Raw genomic sequence first — 23,408 nt, 5'->3', positions numbered from 1 at the left:
AAGCCCACACATGACAATAACCCGATTCAAGGGCCCATTCACCCGATTTTTTAAAAATATATAGCACTCCAACAAAGTTAGATTTTAAAACTTTATTAACTTTTAAATATAACGAACGCAACAAAAACTGTAAATATATTTAAACATTTTTTTAAATTAACCAGAACTATAACGATAACAACAACAACAACAATAATATAACTTTTATGCCTAAATTACGCAAACATTTAGCTAATCTGCTAAAGGGGGGAGTCGCCATTTCTTTACAATAATCAATAATGAAAAATCAACATCAATAGGGTTGTCCGTTTTCTCTATGCAGCACTATAGTGCAACATACACAGCACCTGGGGTGTCAAGAGTGAACAGGTCCTAGCTGCTTAACCAATGACTGAGAAATGCTATATTAAACACTTACTATGTATAATACTTGCGTTCACAATAGTTTTACTTTACAAAATAGAACAAAAGATGTCCCCTGTAAGTAAACCCATATTAGCTGTTTCAGTTATTGAACATCCTAAGGTTTTATGACATGGGGAACAGTGGTGATATTCTGGGCGGGTGATGGAAAAACATCTACAAAGAAAACTATTACTATAACGATAACAACAACAATAATATAACTTTATTAACATTTAAATATAACGAAGGCAACAAAAACTGTAAATATATTTAAACATTTTAAGAAATTAACCAGAACTATAACGATAACAACAACAACAATAATATAACTTTTATGCCTAAATTACGCAAACATTTAGCTAATCTGCTAAAGGGGGGAGTAGCCATTTCTTTTGATATTTTTGATAATTCATCCGTAGCCTCTCTAATCTCCATTACAATATGTTTCTTGCTGTCGCTAGCTGATGAAAAAACTAAAGTGATAACTTCCTCATCCTTATTTTGTCTTTCTTTGTTCCTTAAGATGTTATCTGTGTCAATCTCTTCCGAGAATGCTGATGCGTTAGGGATTTCCTTGTGTTTCTTAATAGCATTGGTGTCTGCACACTTCTTTGTCAATTCTGTGAACATGATACCTGCTTCATAAACAGACGATATCTTTGTTTAGTCATTAGTGTTAAGTGTGTCTGAAACTACAGTGCCCTTCTGTTTTTCTTTCTTCAGGCTCTACAGAGTTTTGTGTGTTGTTCTTTTGAGCGACAATTATTCCAAAGGTTTCAGGTTCACTTGTTTTGTCCTGCAGTGAGTTAACAGCTTTAGAGACTTCATGTTTATTTGCTATGTCCTACTGTTCGTCAACTGCTTCAGAGACGTCAGCCTCATTTGTTATGTTTGACTAGATCCTGGACCTGCTCGGCCGCGCCCAAAATGGCGCCGGTGTAAATGGGACTCGTAACTGCTTGTTGTGTACTGGTTGCCCAATCTTGATATCACGAGATACATATGCAGTTTTGAAGCACATGGCGGAGGCTCGTCTGCTGTAGTGGGGCGCCCCTTTATCGTTTCAGTCGCCATTCCGCCCGCTTTTGGTACACTGTGCATTTTCCGCCATTCAGCTGTTTACCGCCCGCTCTTACGGCTACAGCGTCTCGCTCACCATGTAGTTGAGTTGCTCCCACTCTTGCGGTGCAGCGATAGGCGGCTGCCACAGGAGTCTTAAAATGGCGGCCGGCTCTTCGGATTTGGGCCTGGTCCAGTAAAATGGCCCTGGGACACCTTGGAACTCGGACGCTTGTCTGCTAGGGCTTGGGTTCCATTCTCGAAAGCGTCCCCTCAGCCTTGAAGATTGTACAAAAGTCTTGGGGGCCGTCGACTCCCGCAGGCTTTCGGTGGGGAGCGGCTGCCATGATTGCTTGCGGAATGGCCACGACTGAGCTACGAGATGGTGGTGCTCTCATGGTGACGCCAGCTTCAGTCTGAAACATCCAGAAACAAGGTGGGGCTTTCATTGTTTCGGAAAAAAAAATGTTTTAATCCAATGAAAAGTGTTATTTTTAGGTCACATGACCTAGTCTTACATCATTAGGAAAACAAAAGTAAAATGAACCAATGAAAAGTTTTATTAACAAGTCACATGACCTGTTATGCTTACGTTACGCGCTGGCGCGGCGCGCTCTGGATCGTTTCCGGGAAGCTGCGCCTTGCGCACCGGAGCACTTCCGGGTGCGCTAACGCGTCGCGTCATATGACGCATTACGCGACAATGCAGGTCCAGAATATAGTCAAAATGTCTCCACCAACCAGCGGTCGGAATACAACCGCTTTCAGCAGTCCAAAAAGTTCGGTTAAATCTTAAGAGCGGGAGCAACTCAACTACATGGTGAGCGAGACGGTGTAGTCGCAAGAGCGGGCGGTAAACAGTTGAATGGCGGAAGAGGCACAGTGTAGCAAAAGCGAGCGGAATGGCAACTAAAATGGTAAAGGGGCGCCCCATGACAACGTGTCTTCAGGTCAAACGGATTGTGGGACAAGGTCCAGAATGGAAGAGTCATCAAAAGGGAAAAAAATCCGCCGGACCCCGGGAGCCGGCCGCCTATGCCGGGGGCGATCTCAGGCCACACCAGGACAACACGACTTGGGGAGGGGGCAGGAGCCAAGCGCCCCCTCTCAGTCCGCGCCATCTCACCGCCCCTCGGGGGCCTCCGTCAAGCGGTTTAGGGAGGCACCGTATCACATTGTTTTCCAATGCAGTCAGGTCCACAAACGGACCCCACTTACTTTGAATAGTGAAGCTGCAGCAAGTGCAAATAAGGTTTAAACATTGTTACAAGCGCTGCTTAGAACTCTGAAGTATGGGACTCAACATCCAGGACTTATGCCATTTGTGTAAGGCAGTGACATCGAAGCAACTCAGGGAGAGAAAGCATGAACGAACATTCACGTATGAAAATCTTATTTGGGGAAGGGGTAGAATCCAAACGCCCCCTCCCAGTTTGCGCCACTACACCGTATGTGGAAAATCTGAAGCCATCGTTTTACAAACTCTCAACGCTTGCTATCAGTGCATGAGTTTCATGCTCGATCGATTGAGCTAGCTGGATCGGGCAATAAAAAGTATAAAATAGTTATGTAAATAGTTATTTAATAAAATGTTTTACCCTGTTTCTTTGCTGGTGTGTTGTCTATATTTATAATATTTGCATAGGGTTTGTCGTTATTTTGGGCGGGGTGGGTGGCGGAGTCGAGCTGTCTGGCAGCCCTCATGGTGTGGAGCTCAGTTCTTTTCACTATTTTCGTATTTCTCATGAAGGGTTGTTCCTAATGTTTGTATTTTACCGAGGTCAAAAAGAGATCGAATTAGTGGTCTACTGATTTTGCTCGATTACTTTTATTTTTTTACACGATTTTTCACTATCTGCAAAGACTAAACAGAGTATTGCGACTTTGTGCTTGTTTGTAAATAGAGAATGATCCAAAGAGAACCAATTCTAAAACAGTAAATGTTTGGATAACAATCAATCAAATGGAGAGACAAGCAGGTACGACGGATTACAACGGGGGTAATGGTCTGCGTTAACTACCCTTCACTATCTGCAAAGAGAGAGTACTACTAACAGAAAAGAGGGGAGTGGGGGGGGGGGCAGCGTTCAAAGGACATCAGCGTGCATAAACACGAAAACGTTTGTACCTATCACGTACTTGACATTTGACAGCTTTTGATATTTGCTATTAAAAAAACATTGAAATTCACAGAAAAAACCATAGGTTATAGTCGATATATAGTTAGGAATTTGCATTTACAAAACCTTGAAAATTCAATGAAAAAACCATTGGTTTTAGGCCATATATAGTTAGGGATTTGCATTTACAAAACCTTATTTTACTCGCATAAAACCATTGAAATTCCATATATAGTTAGATGCGCTAACTATATATCGCGCACCCGCAATCCACTGCTGATGATGTCACATATTACATCATTCATGACATGGTTAGTGACATCACTGATGACATCACTGATGACATCTCAAATGACATCACTGATAAAATCACTGATAACATCTCATTTGACATGACTGATCACATCACTGATGATATCATTCATGTGATAATACCATGAACCTCTTCAGACTCTAATATAACCTTAGATACAATCAGTGTAAACAGACAGTCACAGACTGTCACTCATCCATGGAGTTACTCACACACCTAGTCAGTTATTGCAAAAATCAACCACACCTCCATTTTCTCAACTATACAGTTATACACACGTTACTTATTCAAACATATACTAACACATATTTACTTTACTCTCTTATACAATCCCTGATACATGTTCACAATGATCCATACAGCCACTCACACATTCACTGGCTCTTATGCACAGTTATTTATAGATGTCAACTCTCACATGTACTGTGTTTTACATATGTACTTACTTTGACATGTAGCACTGAGATATCCATTCACTCACTAATACACTCATGCACAGTCAACCACCCATATAGCTGTTTCCACATACACTTTTGAATCCATACATATAGTGAATCAACTACTCACACATCTATGTACAGAGTCACACACCTCCCAGCCACCCATACACACACACTCAGTTTCCCATACAAATACTTGGACAACCAATGAATAACCCATACAGTTACTCATATAGCTACTGATCAACATATGCAGCAGTTTGTAGAACAACAGATATAATGATGCACAAATTAAAACAGTTTAATCACTAACCCATGCACTCAGTGAGACACATTTAATCACTCACTCATACAGTCAGTCATGCACCTACTAAATCCTTTATCCAGACACTTATACATCCACTCATTCTTCAATATGTAAGACATATTTTAACTTTACAGAAACATACAGTCACTGGATGTTGTCATCAGTGATGTCATCAGTGATGTCATTTGAGATGTCATCAGTGATGTCATCAGTGATGTCACTAACCATGTCATGAATGATGTAATATGTGACATCATCAGCAGTGGATTGCGGGTGCGCGATATATAGTTAGCGCATCTAACTATATATGGAATTTCAATGGTTTTATGCGAGTAAAATAAGGTTTTGTAAATGCAAATCCCTAACTATATATGGCCTAAAACCAATGGTTTTTTCATTGAATTTTCAAGGTTTTGTAAATGCAAATTCCTAACTATATATCGACTATAACCTATGGTTTTTTCTGTGAATATATATATACATATATATTCACTGAAAAAACCATAGGTTTCACACCAGTTATAGTTAGGAATTAGCATTTAAAAAACCTATGAAATTCACTGAAAAAACCATAGGTTTCACACCGGTTATAGTTAGGAATTAGCATTTAAAAAACCTATTAAATTCACTGAAAAAACCATAGGTTTCACACCAGTTATAGTTAGCTGGAAATTTTACTGATATAAAACCATTGAAATTCCCACGTTATAGTTAGTCGGACTCACTATAACTTGCGCGTGCAATGCACTGCTGATGACATCACATATTACATCACTCATGACATGGTCAGTGACATCACTCATGACATCACTGATGACACCATCCTTGTGACACAGTGACAGACCTCCTCTCAGTGTAAAGTAACCCTTGAGACACATATTCAAAAATAGAAACTGAAATTTTTAAAAAAATGGAGATACCTATATCAGTTACAACAAGCAATTCTGTAATTCCACTATCTATATACACATCCACTCATTCACCAACAGTTCTATATAGTCACTCATACATATACTCACTCATCATATGAAGAGATACACCTATACATCCTGTTACACACCGACATTCATCCAAAAGTTACTCACACACATATTCACACGTGCAAATAAACTATTGAACAACCATTTATTTGAATATAGAGTTATACACACACTTCCACCTTACTTCTATTGAAAATTACACATATTTATTCTCTTAAACAATCACTTATAGAAACACATACTTATTTAAACAGGAACTCTTACAATCTCTTACTCTCACATATACTCACTTATATACATCAATATTCATATATACTAGATTAAAACATATGTAGTTACTGATAAAGACACTAGTGAGACAGTCATTCACTCACTAACAAACACATATAGACACTCATCCACCCATACAGTCCTGCACATATGCTGTCTTCAAAACACATACAAACAAAGAGTCAGTCACTCATGCATCTATGTGCTAAGTAATACCCCCACCAAACCATATAGACACTCATACTGATACTAATAAAAATATCTAATAACCCATATACATACGCATGTAGCTACTTATCAACACATGTAGCCACTTATACACAAAGTGAAACACTAATATATATATTTAAATATTTAAACATAACTCACTAATATTTATTTTTCAGAAAGACACATATTCACTGGATGGTGTCATCAGTGATGTCATGAGTGATGTCACTGACCATGTCATGAGTGATGTAATATGTGATGTCATCAGCAGTGCATTGCACGCGCAAGTTATAGTGAGTCCGACTAACTATAACGTGGGAATTTCAATGGTTTTATATCAGTAAAATTTCCAGCTAACTATAACTGGTGTGAAACCTATGGTTTTTTCAGTGAATTTAATAGGTTTTTTAAATGCTAATTCCTAACTATAACCGGTGTGAAACCTATAGTTTTTTCAGTGAATTTCATAGGTTTTTTAAATGCTAATTCCTAACTATAACTGGTGTGAAACCTATGGTTTTTTCAGTGAATTTCATAGGTTTTTTTAATGCTAATTCCTAACTATAAGTTTCACTTTATAAATAAGACTGTTAGCACTCTAGTTGTTCTTTAGAACACTCTGGTACATTCTGTCATTGGGCTACAGTTGGGCTACATCTAGTTGAAATTTGGGCTACATTTACATTTTTTGGTCTCTGGTGGCCATCTTTGGGCTACATTGGACTACTTTGGGCTACATTTGGGCTACATTTTGGCTCTAACATATATTAAGCCCAATGTAGCACAAACATATTTTTCTAAAGTTAATTTTTTTACAAACCACTTCAGAATAGGGCTACCTGTCCCTACAATTATCCCATTTTTTTTTTACATTTTTTTTTGGAGCTCTCCCGGAGCGCGCCCCGGGGAGCGCCCCCAAGAGCGTACTTCTGAAAAGCGCCCCGGGGCGCGCTCCGGGGAGCGTCCCGTGAGCGCCAATATCGCAAACGAAAACATGATCGTGACGTATCGCGTAGCCGCGTCCGCGTGATACGCACGGCGTAAGCGCACCCGGAAGTACTCGAGCGAATACGATCGCGCAACGTAAACATCCGACGCGCTTACGCAGCGCGACCCGGGGCGCGCCCCGGGGCGCGTAGCGTAAGCGCGTCGGGTCATGTGACCAGAAAATAACACTTTTCATTGGTTCATAACAGTTTTAGTTTCATAATGATGAAGCCCCTGGTCTTGTGACCTGAAAATAACACTTCTCATTGGTTCAGGACAGTTTTTTTTTCTAAATGATGAAAGACCCCACCTTTTTTTCTTATTCTGACTTTGTCCTTTGACTGAGGAAGACCTGTTTGTACATCTCTGTACCTTTTTGATATTAATAATGGCTTCAGTAGCAGCAGCAGCTGGTGCATCTGCCCCACCACCACCACCACAACCACCAAGAGGACCAGCTCCAGATTATATTGGTGGTCAAGAACAGGAGGAGGAGGAAGAGGAAGAGGAGGAGGGGAGGAGAAGATGGCTGCCTGAAGAAAATACCCCATACAAACCCAAGCCACACATTGTATGGGAGTTTTTTTCAATCCCAGAGGGCAAAAAAAAAGTGAATGCGGCCAAGGTGACTTGCCTAATCTGCAATGATGAACTTTCACGGGGCAACTCAAACAAAAAATATTCATTTGGTAACTATACCATGATTCGTCATATGACCAGAAAGCACCCAATCAACTACTCTCGTGCAGAGTTCAGGGAACTGGCCAGTAACCTTCCCCAGTCGTCAAGGACCCCCTCCCAAAGAAACCAACCCACTTCATCGGAACCAGAAACATCCGAGGTGATGCCTTGCATTCAGCCAAGATTTGCTGATTTTAAAATCACTTGTTCTGCATGTGGCAAGCTTATCGCCTATGGTGAAAAAAGCGTTAAGCTCATCGTCCTTGCAGGTGATAACCACAAGTGCCCCAAAAAGAAGTAATTTTTTGGGTTTTTTGTTTTTTTGCTCCAGTTGAGCCAGTTTCAATTCCCTTTTTTGTTTCTCCCCCTAAAAAAATACAAAAAAAATAAAACTGTTTTGAAAAGCCAAAAAAAGTTCAAAAAGTTCAAAAAACACAAAAAAATATAAAACAACAAAAAGAAGAAAAAAAAAAGTTCTTTTTAGAACTACCTCCAATTTCTAAATCAAAACTTCATTTTTTAAAAACTCTGTCACCTTTTTTCCTCATAGTACGCTCCCCGGGCCGCTCCCCGGTGCGCGCACCGGGCGCTTCCCCCGCGCAAAACGAAAAAAAAAAAAATATTTTAAATGCCCCGCGGGGCCCTTTTATAGCCCCCACATCAAACCTAGGGGGTCAAAGGGGTCTATCCCTGACGCCTTATGGTCATTTCCCCCTTTATTTTAGCCACCTCTTATGTCTCGATTTTACCGAGACACAAGATGGCGGCCGCTCTGGACTGTTTCGAATGTTTACCGACACCCGAGAGCCAATCAGCTTTCCATGCGCACCTCGCGTCACGCGCCCGGAGCGCTCCCCGGGGCGCGTACCTGAGCGCTGCTATAGATATATATATTTTTTTGCACCTAAATTACTCAAAATCCACTGGAGCACATATCTTGAGACATAGCAAAGGCACATCGGGCTACCAGTCCCTACAATTTTGCCAAATTTGGTGGAAATCCATTCAGCCGTTCGGGTTAAAAGTGAAATCGACCGCCCTATGGAAATTAACATGGGGAAAACGCGTTTTGGGACCCCCCTTTTATCTCGGCCCCCGCTTGACGAATCCCCCCCAAACATTCAGGGAAGGACCGGAACGCCGCGAGGCCATTTTGAGGAAATTTTCAGTCAGATTCGTCAACCGGCGCCAAAGTTATTCCAAATAGAATTTTGAGATTTAACATTGAAAAAAATCCTAACTATAACTACCTACTGGCGACCGCCAGTAGGTAATATATATATATATATATATACATACCTATATCCTCAGCAAACAACAACGTGGACTCTATAATGCTTGTACTATTAAGTTTATTCAAATCCCACGGACAATACAAGGTTGAGGCGCAATAACTCCCAATGCATTTTGGTGACTGAGAAAAAAATATATATATATATTCAGTGAAAAAACAAATGTTACCGGGCATTGTATATAGGCTCAGGCTTCACTCATACAAAACTAGTGAAATTCAGCAGTTATAGTTAGCTGATCTAACTATAACTCTTGCCCTGCAATGCACTGCAAGATGACCTCACACATTACATCACTCATGACATGGTCAGTGACATCACTGAAGACAACGTTGATGACCGACATCTCAAATTACATCATTCATGACATCATCCAGTAACTAAGAGTGTTTTTAAAAAGTTTATAAGTGTTAAATATATATACCAATGTGTATCAGTGAAACAGTTGGTGTATGAGTGCCTGTATGGATGATTCAGTGGGTGCATGACTGACTGTATAAGTAAGTGATTAGGTGTCTCAGTGAATGTATGGGTGAGTGACTTGTGTGAATGTCTGTATCTGTCTGTCATTTGATGTCTAAGTGGCTGTATGGGTGTGTGAGAAGGCATATGAGTAGCTGTAGGAGTGAGTGATTGGTTGTCTGAGTACCTGTATGGCTGTCTGAGTGTCTGCTTGGGAAGGTGAGGGTATGTGTGACTCCCTGTGTGGATGAGTGAGTGGGTGAGTTAGTGGCTGTATGGTTAGTGAGTGTGTGTGTGAGGGGCTGTAGGGTTGAGTGAGTATGTATATGGCTGTGTGGGTGAGTAAGTGGATGTGTCTGTGGTATATGGGTGAGCAACTTGATATGTGAAAGGCAGTATAGGTGAGTGATGGGGTATAAGCGAGAGTGGCTGTATGGGTGAGTGTGTGCTTGTCTCAGTGACTGTATAGGTGAGTGAGTGCGTTTTAGTATCTGTATGATTAAGTGGGTGGGTGGGTGTATATCTGCATGGGGGAATAAGTGGCGGTGTGATTGACTGTATGGATGAATGACTAGGTGTGTGAGCAGCTCAATGGGTGCCTGACTCAGTGTGTGAGTTGGTATATGGGTATATGAGTGGATATAACAGTGGCTATATTAGTGAGTGAGTGAAAGTATGAATGGCTATATGATTGAGGGAGTGGATGTGTTTTTAGATCTATGAATCAGTGAGTTGGTGTGGAAGTACTGGTATGGGTCTGTGAATGGTTTCGAGAATGGTAGTGTGAAAGTTAGATTGGGAGTAGGAAAGTGTCTATGGGATGTGAATGGGTACGTCAGTGATTCTGTGGATGATGTCATTAGTGATACCATTTGCGATGTTATCAGTGATGTCACTGACTATATCAGGAGTGATGTAATATGTGAGGTCATAAGCAGTGCATTGCTGAGGCTCGAGTTATAGTTAATTCAGCTAACTATAACTGCAGAATTTCTCTGGTTTTGTATGGGTTAAATGTCAGTCTAACTATAACGTACCTGTGACCTGTGTTTTTTCCAGTGAATTTGTAAAGATTTTTAAAATTATATTCCTTAACTATAACATCCCTGTAACCTTTGTTTTTTTTAGTGAATTTCTTTGGTTTTAAAAAAAATGCAAATTGTTAACTGTAACGTTCCTGTATCCTTTGTTTTTTTTAATTTTCAAAGTTTTTAAAAATTCTATTTGTTAATTGTAAGGTCCACTTTTTTGGTAAGTAAAACGCTAACATTTTCGTACTTTCTTTCTATAATTGGAGATTGTGTATTGTATTTATATAACACACTACTTATTTTATGATTGTATATGTGTTTATCATAAAATACATTAATAATTGGTTTTATTTTTAACAATTTTGTAAGTCGGCACTACATTGTTGCATTTACAGTGGAGATTCCGTCATCAGTAAATGTATTTCACATACTGAAAAATAAGTTTAAAGGAATTTTTTAAATAAACTTTAACTCTAAATATTTAGTAGAATATTGCTTTAACTTTTTTTGTATGATCAATTAGGAAGAAAGCCACCTTTACAAAAAAAACATTATTCGCGATTGCTAAAGTCACCGCAGTGACGTTTTTAGAGCACGTGGTTTATACAAAATGTAAAACATATATATAGACATATTCTACAGCATATTTAACAGTAGAGCTTTATTACTGTACTTTTCAAACTCATATGTTTCTAGTTAGTTTCAGCAGAGGTCACAAAGACGTCGGTAATTATGCATATCGCATGTTTTTCAACAACTCTGAAACATATATTAAGGGGTATTGTGAACAAAGTTTGTGTGGCTATTTACTATTATAGTATTGAAAGTTCTGCTTTTCCTTCCATTTTTATTAAAAACTACTTTAAACTTGTATTTTACAACTTTGCTTCAACCGATTAACCGCGACTATTTCGGTCAGCCCGAATATCACATGACTGAAAAAGCAAGGAATATCATTGGAGAATATACTTTTCAGCAAAATCAATAGGAAGTACACACCCACTCCTCCTACTTGAATTTTCTTTCATAGAATCTCATTCTGAGCAGGTGGATTCATTTTGCAGTGCAAACCTTTTGGTCTTCTTTTCTATCAGAAATGGCAACAAAGCAAGGAGATGGGGGTCAGCAAGAACAACAGCTAGACCAGGATGTGGAAGAGGTGGAGACTGAAGATGTGGAAGAAGAGGAGCCTTCACAAAAGAGAGCCAGTGTGGCATGGGATTTTTTTTACAATCTCATCAGTTGAATCAAAAACAGGTGTCAAACTTGTGCAATTTAGAGTCTGCAAGAAGACCCTCTCTAGCGGGTCGAACAAGAAGTATTCATGTGGGACAACATCATGTTATTACATTTAAAATGCCTCTCCAACTGACAATGAACCAGACAGAAGCTGGAGGACCATCTACTTCAGTGGCAGCAGCAACAATTTCTGGTCAGAAACTCCCTTTTGAAGTGCAGACGACTGCAATAGATATGGCTCCAGAGTTGTCAGGAATGGCCACTTACTGCATGGACTGCATTTTTTTCACAAGTGCTGGTGAGCAGTGTCTTGGAGCTATTCACAATGCTGCAAAACAGCATACATGATATTTTTTCCCCTTTTACATATTTTGCACATTTTTCAATGCATGTTTTATTTCAATTCCTGCTGTCCCAATTGCCATTTTTGTTATTATATGCAAGATTTTTTTTTAAGTTACAAAAGCATTAAAAAACAAAAAGGTTCCTGTTGGAACCGCCTTTTACAATTAAAAAAAGATAAAGTATGTATATATGTTGGAATGAGTGCATGACTGGTGTATGGATAATTGAATGAGTGCACAACTGGTGCATGGATGTTGCAATGAATGCAGGAATGGTGCCTGAGTGAATCTGCAAGCGCATATTTAGTGCCTCAGTGAGTGGATGAGTGCAAACATAGTGATTGGGTGATTGGATATGTGCATGGGTAGTGCCTGGGGAAATGGATGAGTGCATATGTAGTGCCTGAGTGAATGGAAGAGTGCTTGGGACAGCGTACTTTGGTCTTATTGGAATACACGAATATGTAGCAGACACTTGGAGAGGGACCTTTAGAGGGAGAAGAGCAAGATAGCACCTATGATGTAGATTGGCCATCTATAGACTGAGGAACAGGGCCTGCAGATAAAGCCCAGAAATCTTCTAATATATATATATATAGGCAAATGTATATATAAAGATATAATATATATATAAATTCACTGAAAAAACCATAGGTTTCAGGGACGTTATAGTTAGTTGGACATTTCACTCATAGAAAACAATAGAAATTACCCTGTTATAGTTAGTTGAGCTAACTATAACTCGCTCCCCAGCAATGCACTGCTGATGACGTCACATATTACATCATTCATGACATGGTCAGTGACATCAATGATGGCATCTCAAATGACATCACTGAAGACATCATCCAGTGACTATGTGTTTCTTTAAAATATAAATATGTTTTATATTTATATGCCAAGATGTATTGAAGAATGAATGGGTGTATAACAGTCAGGATGGATGATTAAGTAGGTGTATAACTGACTGTATAAGTGAGTGATTAATTGTGTCTTACTGAATGCATGTGTTACCAACTGATACAGACATTCACACAGTTTAGGTGGTCAGTTGGTGTGTAAGCGATTGCATGGGTTGGTTAGCAGTTAAATGAGGATCTATATGGGCTATTGATTGGTTGTCTGAGTATCTGTATGGGTGCCTGAGTGTCTGTGTGGGTGGGTGGGGGTGTGACTCTGTGCATAGATGTTTGAGAGGATAATTCACTGGGTATATGTGTTCAAGTCTTCATATGTGAAGGGCTGTATGGCTGGGTGAGTATGTATATGAATTTCTTGGTGAGTGAATGGATGCCTCAGTGGTACATGTGTGAGTAACTGCATATGTGAAAGGCAGTATATATGAGTGTTGGTGTGTAAAAAAGACTATATGTGAGACTAAGTGATTGTGAGAGTGCCTGTATGGATCAGTGTGTGCTTGTATTAGTTATTGTATTAGAGTGCAAGTATGTGTTAGTATATGTTTAAATAAGTGAGGTGGAATATGAATAACTGTACAGGTGAGTAAATAAAAGTGTGATTCATTATTTCCATTACGGACTAGATGTGTGAATAACTCTATCATTGAGAGGCGTTGTGTGAGTGTCTGTATAGATATGTGACTGGATATGATAATGCAGTATTGATGGCTGACTGTATGCATGAGTGACTGTATGGGTGAATGAATGGATGTGTGTGTAGACCTAGGAATTAGTGAGTGGATATGTACTAACTGGTATTGGTGTGTTCATGGTTTAGAAAATGATAGTCTGTAGTTTAGAGTGGGTGTATCAAGTGTTATAGTAGGGTCTGATGAGATGCATCAGATTTTCACGTGGATGATGTAATCAGTGAAGTAATCAGGGATGTAATTTGAGATGTCATCTGTGATGTCACTTACCATGTCATCAATGATGTAATATGTGACGTCATCAGCAGTGCATTGTGGGGGCGCGAGTTATAGTTAGCTCAACTAACTATAACAGGGGAATTTCTATGGCTTTCTATGAGTGAAATGTCCAACCAACTATAACGTCCCTGAAACCTATGGTTTTTTCAGTGAATTTCTAAAGTTTTTTTAATGCTAATTCCTAACTATAACGTCCCTAAAACCTATGCATTTTTCTTTAAATTTCTAAGGTTTTTTAAAAGCTAATTCCTAACTATAACGTCCCTAAAACTTATGTTTTTTCTATGAATTTCTAAGGTTTTTTAAATGCTAATTCCTAACTAAAACGTCTGTAAAACCTATGTGTTTTTCAGTGAATTTCAAAGGTTTTTTAAATGCTAATTTCTAATTATAATCATTGAACATATCTTTTTTTCTGTGTTTTTTAATTATCTTCCCATTCTCAACCTGGTGAAAACTGCAAATCTCACCACTCTTCCATCGATACCTTCCGCCAACAAAATTGCCACAAACGAGAGCCACAACTAACGCTAAAGATGTGCAAAGTAGGCGTTCCCGTGCAAAAAAAACATGAAAACACCACTTCCCCATATTTTCAACAACCAGCTAAATCTGCAATGCGATCCAAAACAGGTGATAGGACGACTTACCAGTAACAAATGAACATCAACCTTTAACTGGTGTAAGGAGGTCGACTATCTACTGCGTGAATTAGACCCAACTCACAGCCACATCTAAAGCCCAAGACGTGATAGAGGTACTGATCATGCAGCTCCGACACCCAACAAGGCCACAAGACCCAGCGCCAACAACACCAGAACGTCCCCCCCAGACCACCCCCCGCTACTACTACAGAGGCAGCGCAAAACAGGACAACGGACCTTCCCAAAATACCATGTCCCCTCAGCCGCGCAAAAGCTGAATGTTGGGAGATGTAGCAACCAAGTATGTGTGAAGGAGGCAAGTCACCCATCAATAATAATGCACACAATGCCAAGTGTAACGCTGATGTGCTGCACAGACCTCACTATGCAAAGCACAAACCTCTCCATGTGGAGATATACTATTGATACTTGTAGTTTAGTGCACAGTGGACGCAACCATGTTACCTCAGACAGTGGGGAGGATCTCGGTCATGTAGCTGTGTTGTCCCCCCCGGAAGCAGAAGCGGAGTGGGCTGGTCCAACAAACGCCACTCCAGCATAGGAGTATGAATAAATAGGCCAGGCCCTGGGCGTGGTTCACTTATGGGAAGACCAACGAGTCTGCAGAGCGGCGGCCCTCACCATGGCGCGTGGCTGCCTACATAACCGCGGGCCTCCTCCACACAGGTCCCCTGCGAACCCAGCAGCACAGCATCGCAGACTTATGTCTGTACTAAGCATGAGCGGGAAATCCGTTACGTTTGCGGATTTTGCGGATTTTTGGGAAATCCGCAATCCGCGAATTTTGCGGATTTCCCGCAAAATCCGCAAAAAAAAATCAGCGAATGTAACGGGTTCAAAAGTTGAACCCCCACTCATGCAACTATTTTACAATGGCGCCAGCAAGCTGCCAGCACCGTTGTAAAATAGTTACAAAGTTAGCTTGCACAGGAACCACTAGATAAAACGAAGCAGGTGCTTCCTGTGCAAGCTAACTTTGTAACTATTTTACAACGGCGCTGGCAGCTTGCTGGCGCCATTGTAAAATAGTTACAGCCTTAAACAGGTCACTCAAGGGACCCCTGCGCCCTTCAGGGCGATTGCATAGTAACACACACATGGTCACTCGAACTAGTTGATGCTCAAATTCAGTGACTCATTCATTAGCCCAAAAACAATCATGAGCGTCTTCGAGGCTGGACAGGTGTGCCTCTTCCCAAATCTACCGTGGAAAATGAGCTGTGATGCTGGGTAGAGGGCGGCCTTTGCATGGTCGCTCGAACTAGTTGATGCTCAAAATCAGTGACTCATTCATTAGCCCAAAAACAATCATGAGCGTCTTCGATGCTGGACAGGTGTGCCTCTTCCCAAATCTACTGTGGAAAATCAGCTGTGATGCTGGGTAGAGGCCTTTGCATCCTTGACTTTCATGAGCGCAATCCCCGTGCTGTTCCTGTGACCAGGAGCTTCTTTCTCTTTTTTTTTTATGTTCGCACGGGTTGCTGCAAGTTCGCACGCGTTTTGTACAATTTCGCAATTTGCGAAATTGTACAAAACCCTCGCGAACTTGCAGAAACCCGTGCGAACATAAAAAAAAAAATCCGCGCGCATTCGCGGATTTTGCGGATTTTGGCAATCCGCAAATTTGCAAATCCGCAAACTCGCGGATTGCCAATCCGCAAAATCCGCTCATGCCTAGTCTGTACCGACTACTGCCTTCGATCTACACTGGGGGCAGCAGGGTTCACAAATTGAATTCAGCCTTGATTTATTAATTGCACAGAGAATTGTACTCTATGTCCTCGGATTTTGTCAAGAAGAAGTGACAAAAAGCATTCCTTGATGTCTTTTCTAACTACTGCCTTCGATCTACACTGCAGACAACAGGGCTCCCAATTCAGATGCAGTGGCGATTGCAGATGATGCAGTCCAGTTCACAAGACACGTCGGGACCACGCATCATCGCAGGATGTGCACACGCTATGTGCTTCAGGTGCTACTAACTCACTGCACCATAAGTCACCTCTACATGGCCTTATCAAGGCAAGACATTGCTCCCAGTAGGGCCCACCAGGACCACGTATCATCGCAGGGTGCGCACACGCCGAGTACTCCAGGTGCCACTAACTGTGCAGCTCAACTCAATGCCACGTGGCTGTGCACCCATCCTGACCACTGACTACACCCTACACTGGGGTTACATGGTTCACAATTCAATATTAGTAGTGACACAAATTGTGTAAGAGACTATAATGGGTTAAGAAGACCAAATACTCCCAATCTGTGCAGCTCAAGTCAGCGTCACCTGCCTGTGGGCCTTTGCTGACTGCGGCCTCTGGCCTACACTGTGGAAGACCGGCGATACGTGGTGCCAACTAACCCTGTTCAACACAAGCCGATCCCACATGTGTGACTGGTTTCTGAGTCCTGAATGGCTGCGACCCCAACTGAATGACTGGACTGTGTCGTAGCGACCACAGCACCAGACTCCCTTCAATCAGTGAAGTATATTTGCATATGGAAGGCCAGCGACACGTGGAGGCACTGAGCCTGTACTACGTAGGCCGATGGGGCCACCAACGGCCTGAGTCAACCACAGCACCAGACTTCCTTCGATCAGTGAGACATATTGCCATATGGAAGGCTGGCGACACATGCTGCCACTAACTCTGTTCACCACAAGCCAATCCCACATGTGCAACTGTGTTCTGAGTCCTGAATGGCAGTGATCCCAACTTGTGGCAGTGACCACAGCACCAAACTCCCTTTGATCAGTGAGGGATATTTGTATATGCAACAGAGCCGACACATGGTGCCACTAACTTTTAGTGTAGTTCCTTTTTTCCCTATAGGCCCTGCGCATTGGAATAACATAAACAGCAGTGTAGACGTAGGACTGAGGTCATCTAGGTCTCTACTGACTATGTGAGACTTAATTTAGGTTTGCGCCAGCTAGCTCAGAGGTCACTGGAAACTTTCTTGAATGAATAGGAAGGGATCAGCTTTCCTGGCTCAGACAAGAATGGATTCAGCTTCCGACAACCGCATAAACATGACAACTTTGCTCCCTCAGAATAAGAGTAAATCTCTAGAGTCGTGTGAAAACAATACACAATTATTTCACTTAGTCAGATGTGGGTTCTTAGTTTCACCAGAGTGCAGAGAAGAGAGAGACGGGCGTTTTCAATAAAAGGTATTATTTATTGAGCAGTCTTCCTTCTCATGCAAGAGAAATGAATTGCCACAATTGCAATACTTAATATGAAGTAAAGTACGTACAGTAAAAGGAGTATTATGAAATAATACTGTAAAAGCATTGATATGGTTTCTTAGCCATAAGATACTTTAAAATGAATAAAATATATACATACATATATACATAGGCTAACGTGCTCAACTGGTGCTTCTAAAATACGCCTACCCCGGTGTACCTGACCTAAGCCTAATACGTGGGAAGGAGTAAGTAAGTAGAAGTTTAAGTTAAGTTGGTTTTGCCAAGAATCTGATTCAAGAATTCTCTCTAAGGGTTTAGTCAGCACTGTACCTTGGGAATAGAATGTAGGAGGTCTGGTATCTCTCTCTCAGGACTCGATATCCCAGTCCTCCGCAAGGGTAGGCTGGAAATGCCGGAGCTGGATTTTCTCTGCAGGAGAAAAGACAGCGTCTTTCTCAGCGCGTCAAAGAGGAGGGGCAGCGTCCGTGTGCTTCTCGCATCTGCTGGGCTCTCGGCAAGTAGATAGCTGCTCTGCTCCAGAATTCACCACCGTGTGTTTGCTTAAGGCAACGTTGGTATATTTATACCTGAAAGGTGCCGAGATTGACGTAAGGTTTGGACATAAGACGCCAATAAAGATGTCACTAAGAACTGGCCGTTCTTACAGTGCTTGCAGGAGTTCTATTACAAATCAAAACAAAGCACATGGGGATTTCCCAGGTTGCTGGAGGTTTGGTGTGTTGAAAGAACTTGTTGTGCTTTCTAGGAATCTAAGGAAGTAGCTTTTGCCATGCCTAGGACTGCAAGGGCGATTTACCGAAATATGGATCTGATTCTTATGCCGTTATATGGATATTATTGATTATAGCCGTGTAAGGGCATAAAATGTTAATATTGAGTCTGGTTCCTAGATAAAAAACACAATACCCACTCCACGATCGAATGTCCAACAATTACTAAAAACTAAGCAATAGTAAACATATAAAGGTGCATGTGTATCCCAACTCACCTCAAAATACATTTCATGCAATTGAAAGGGTGCATATGAAATACACGAAAAATGATAATAGGTACTGTACGCTTTCAAGCAGTATGATCATTCAGAAAAATTGCTTATATATATCAACTGAACGATTTGCGAAAATTACACATGAAATGGCTCTTAATACAGAAAAGAAGGACGAGACCATTTCATCACATACAAATACAGTCGCTGTAAATATGCTAGAGGCTGAGATAATATTTTGTCTCTAGATCTACTAAAAATAGAAGCTCTGTTCTTTATGAATAGTTTTACTTCAAGCAGAGTACATGTGCCAGAAAAAGGTAAATATTTTGGAATTTTGGAAAAAATAATTTCATTTTCAAGGGAAAAAAATAGTTCCAAATGTTATTCAGTAGCACTTGTTTATCAAAGCTGAAGGCCGAATTCAGAGTTCTGGGGAACGCTGTGTGCCGGGTTGTTTAAAAAGTTATTCTTTCCGTTCAGGGGAGAACATCATTTCAGACAGACTCGCAAAAAATTGGTCTACATATTCAGGTGAGAGTTCGACCAAGTTTGAAAATGCCGCAACAGTGCAGTCGTGATAATGATTGCTATCATCGATGTCAGGATCAGCAATGCTCAAAGAAGGTCGTACCTGGGTGATGTTGCTTTCATTTCTTGCTTCACTCCCACCTAATCGTAGTGGTGAAGTTTCAACGAATGCCGTCATCAGGATTGGTCACTGCTGGGGACAACACAATGCATGAGCCGTTACAGGACTTAGCAAGGTATCGATATCCATTGGTACTACTGATTGTAGTGTCAGACAGGTGTCCAACACGCATTCCTCTCCGCATAGCATACATCGAAGCTCAGGTAAGATGCAGTTCTGCCATATAGGTCTGAATGAAAGAAACCAGGTCATATTCAGATCTCTTAGCCAGGCTAATCCAAGGACTTTAGTTATGCGGTCCCGATTGCGTACAGCTAGGATCGTTTCTTCCATTGTTGCTGGAGTCTCGTCTGCGTTGTGGCTTGCCGTATCGGAGCAGAAGGGTCAAAAATAAAATTCCTGCTACGAGTCCCAAAAGTAGTGGTAGGCCGCCAAAGACCGAATGGACAAAATTGGGAAAGATGCCCAGGACTGCTTCGAAGGGTGTTAACAGTCCCGAAGAAATTGTCTTAAATACATGTGCGATACCACTGGCATCTGACATATTTAGGATTTGGCTTAGCATTTCTACCAAATGCACGGGGCAATTTGTTGATAAAAGTGCATGTATCTCTGCTGTTGTCCTTGCAACTTGGAGATCATACGTTTCTTTTGATGACGTTATAGGCACTGTTGTCTGTAAAAGCACAGACTTCATTCTGCTTAAAGTATCAATTCGTATAGAAGAGATATTCAAGGGAGGCTAAAGCGTCGCCTCTGTATCTTGAGGGCTGTTTGGATACAATGCTTGCATACAGCAAGTGACCATGGAACTAACGCTTACGAGATATGCTTTCCCTGGCACCATGCCACAACAGCTGTGGTCCGTTATTAGAACGTAACTCCCGTTAGAAAGTTGTCTAAAGAATGGTCCTATCTGTGTTGCAGGTGTGCCGTGCTGGTGGCATGAAAGGTTATTAGAAGTCCCCTCACAGGCCCCAAGCAAATTAATACCTTGGCACAAAAGTATACCGCTTAGTGATTGTTTGTACTCATTACCACTAAGAAATACATTTTTGTTCTTGTCACTATAACATGTGTGTGTATACGGTAGTTTCCATGATGACTTAATGTACCCTTTACCCAACCTTTCATACTGGCCTGCTGGTATATACTCTAGGCAATTTTTAAATTGGAAAGTTGTTATCGGAATTGTGATTATTCCGTGTATTATCCATTCAATGACAGGTCTTTCTGACTTTATCAATCGTAATCTCTCAAGTTTTTCAATGCTCAGAATTGTATAGTCTGCTCCTTTTTGTGCCAAACTGATTTGTTTATAAGTAAGGTTAAAGACAGAAAACAATGACGTTGTGTTGATTAAACGCCATGGCACATATCCTGAACGCAGGTTTTGCAACGTCCAGCCTAGCTGTACAATAGAACGTAATTGGGACTGACCATGTTGTAACATTAGCAAGTCCTGATCTATTATGTCGATAGCAGAGGATACAATACTGTCCAGTGAATATATTCTGGAGGACAGAGTCATTAACCCATTGTCCACAACAGAAAGTGATTTTTCCAAATTAATACGATCAATTTCTCGTATTTTTTCTGCTGTCTCAATTTGAGTTACTTTCCAAGCTTCGTTGTATGCAGCGTATATACTGGCCGATATGAAACGTTTTTGACGCTGCTTGCGTGGTCCCATTATGAAATCACGCAAGTCAGCACCATCTTTAAGTAAAGTCAAGTGTTGCTTAATTTCTGCCAGTGTGGATGTCTGTAGCCATTCAAGGCATAATTTTCCTACACTGTATGTTGTTACTATCCCTGGATGTTGTCTCTGGGAGTATCTAGGGTGAGGTCTGGTCATTTTTAACCCCTGTATTTTATTCAGGAATCTATCTTGACAGTTATTTGTGTCTGTTGACCAGATTAACCACTTTTGCCAATCAGGATGTGTTCTGTTTTGGTGTAAAATTTGGGATACGTCTATCTCAATATCTGTGGTTGTATTATCAGGTATTGGCTTTGGAATAGACGGTTTGTTAAGGTCTTTAATCTTGGCTATGCCCAGACATGTAGTCTGTTGAATTGTGTCATTCAAGAATATTATTTGTTCTGGGATCATGCAGGCACGAAATAAAGCTTCTAATTCTTGTACCTGCCAGTCTTTTGTACCCCAGATGGTTTTTGTTTCAATGTTCTTTTTCCAGAAATCAAAACCAAATGTAATCATTTTTTCATAAAATGTTTCCGAATAAATCAGTTTAGTATTTGTCAGCATGCTTTTTGTCCCTGTCTTATCTAACAGTTTGTAATAAAATGTTTCAGCATCACTCGTGTTAAACCCTGAGAAGTATGGGAATTTCTCATAAAATGTTTTTGAACTGCTTATAGGTGGAGTTGCACAATGTTCCCATTGATTATATTTAAAAACATTTCTAGGCTGAGCAGATTTATGCAAATAATGGTGCGCATAGTGGTTATAGCAATACATCTGTTCATAGTTCGATGAACCCTGCAAATAATCATGTTCTGTAAATGTTGCTGACAATACTAAATCTGACATCATATTATTTATACTCTCAAAGTCCCAATCATCAGAAAATGTACTTGGTTTTACAAAGTCACTTAATGAAACCTTAAATTGATGTGGATATTTCAAGAGTTCGACCGGGCCATAGATTTCGTAATCTGTTTTGTCCCAAACTACCCCGCCGGGTATTGGAATGGCTGTCACATTTACTGATGATAGTTCTCTTTTCTCGATGTGAGATGACTTGTGTGGCTTTAGGACCAAGTTGATGTTCTGACTTGCTGTGTCCATTGTACTGTATTTCCCCTCAATGAATTTTCCCAAACAAAGTACCATGATGAGCCAAAGCAGGAGGAACAGTCCACCTAACGCAATCCAGAATTCAATCCATGGGGAAATCCGATACGTTTCTTTAAGTTGACGACAGAGTTCTTTAGCTTTGTCTTTAAAATTTTTTGTTGCTGGCGTTACTTCAGAGTCGCTTTGATCTTCAGAAAAGTTATCGAAATTGATGAAGTAGCCAGATGCAGTTCTGTCAATTGTTGGGATTGTTTTTCCAATTTGTCTTTCATCAGGACAGTCTGAGGCTACATCATTGTAGACTGGTGTTTCTTGACGAACTGTTTCAATTTGGGTTTCAAGAGGCACAAGTTCCATGGCATTGTTGCATAGTCCTTTTTCATTCACTGCAGGTTTATCAAATGTGATTAGTCTTTCAGTTTGAACCTCTTGGATTGTAGCAAATGTGGGTATTCTGCTATTTCTTGGGAGTCCACTAGGCCTACTACTTATTATTGGCCACATGATTGTGGTTTTACCAGGTCGATTGATACAACTCGGTTCTCCTTTTTTCCAGCAAGGGGCGGTAGTACAACTGATCTTGTTCCGTTGACAGCTAAGGCAGGTACTGCTTTTCTGTAAGAAGGCCCAAATTCCTTCTTCACCGCGATCTTCTCTCTGACCAGATCCCCAATCTTTGGAATCCAGACAGGTCTTGCTGGGACAGGTGGTGTATCTTCAGTGGTTGTTGTTTTAATTTTACGTTGCTCAGAGCTTTTCTTGTTTCATTTAAGTCCTGTAAAACAGCCAAACGATCTGAAGTTTGACTATCTAAATCCTGAATATACATTCTAGTTCCGAACAATAGTTTGTACGGCCTGAAACCTTTTAGAGAATTTCTTGGCAGATTGTTAATACTACGTTGGACACTTATTAAATGTTGGACCCACCCATTACCCAAACCTAATACCTTTGCCGTTATAGATTGCTTTATGTCTCGGTTTTTTCTTTCCACAATCCTGTTTCCCTCAGGATCGAAGGGACAAGAGTACCGCAATTCA

At 40.8% G+C, this 23,408-nt stretch overlaps 1 protein-coding gene across 1 annotated transcript; it reads right to left on the bottom strand.

The window, feature by feature from the left end:
* Positions 1–11,591: 11,591 nt before the first annotated feature.
* LOC147685046 (uncharacterized) lies at positions 11,592–22,872 on the bottom strand. Its single transcript, XM_086939752.1, has 2 exons — positions 21,970–22,872; positions 11,592–11,723 (listed from the first exon to the last, which is right to left on the bottom strand). Exons 1-2 carry the CDS (start codon positions 22,870–22,872, stop codon positions 11,592–11,594), a joined length of 1,035 nt encoding a protein of 344 aa, XP_086795878.1.
* Between the last annotated feature and the right edge of the window lie 536 nt (positions 22,873–23,408).

This window comes from Lissotriton vulgaris, chromosome 10 (assembly GCF_964263255.1).
Source record: "Lissotriton vulgaris chromosome 10, aLisVul1.2, whole genome shotgun sequence".
NCBI classification, from domain to species: Eukaryota; Metazoa; Chordata; class Amphibia; order Caudata; family Salamandridae; genus Lissotriton; species Lissotriton vulgaris.
This window is presented reverse-complemented; position numbering and strand designations above follow the sequence as displayed.

What these genes read in the sequence shown, in the direction of transcription:
- LOC147685046 (XM_086939752.1), bottom strand. Translation starts at nt 22,872, where the DNA reads ATGTGGCCAATAATAAGTAGTAGGCCTAGTGGACTCCCAAGAAATAGC. An exon ending in AATCTGCTCAGCCTAGAAAT is followed by an intron (nt 11,724 to 21,969) that starts GTTTTTAAATAT and finishes CCACATCTTCAG; the next exon opens with TCTCCACCTCTTCCACATCC.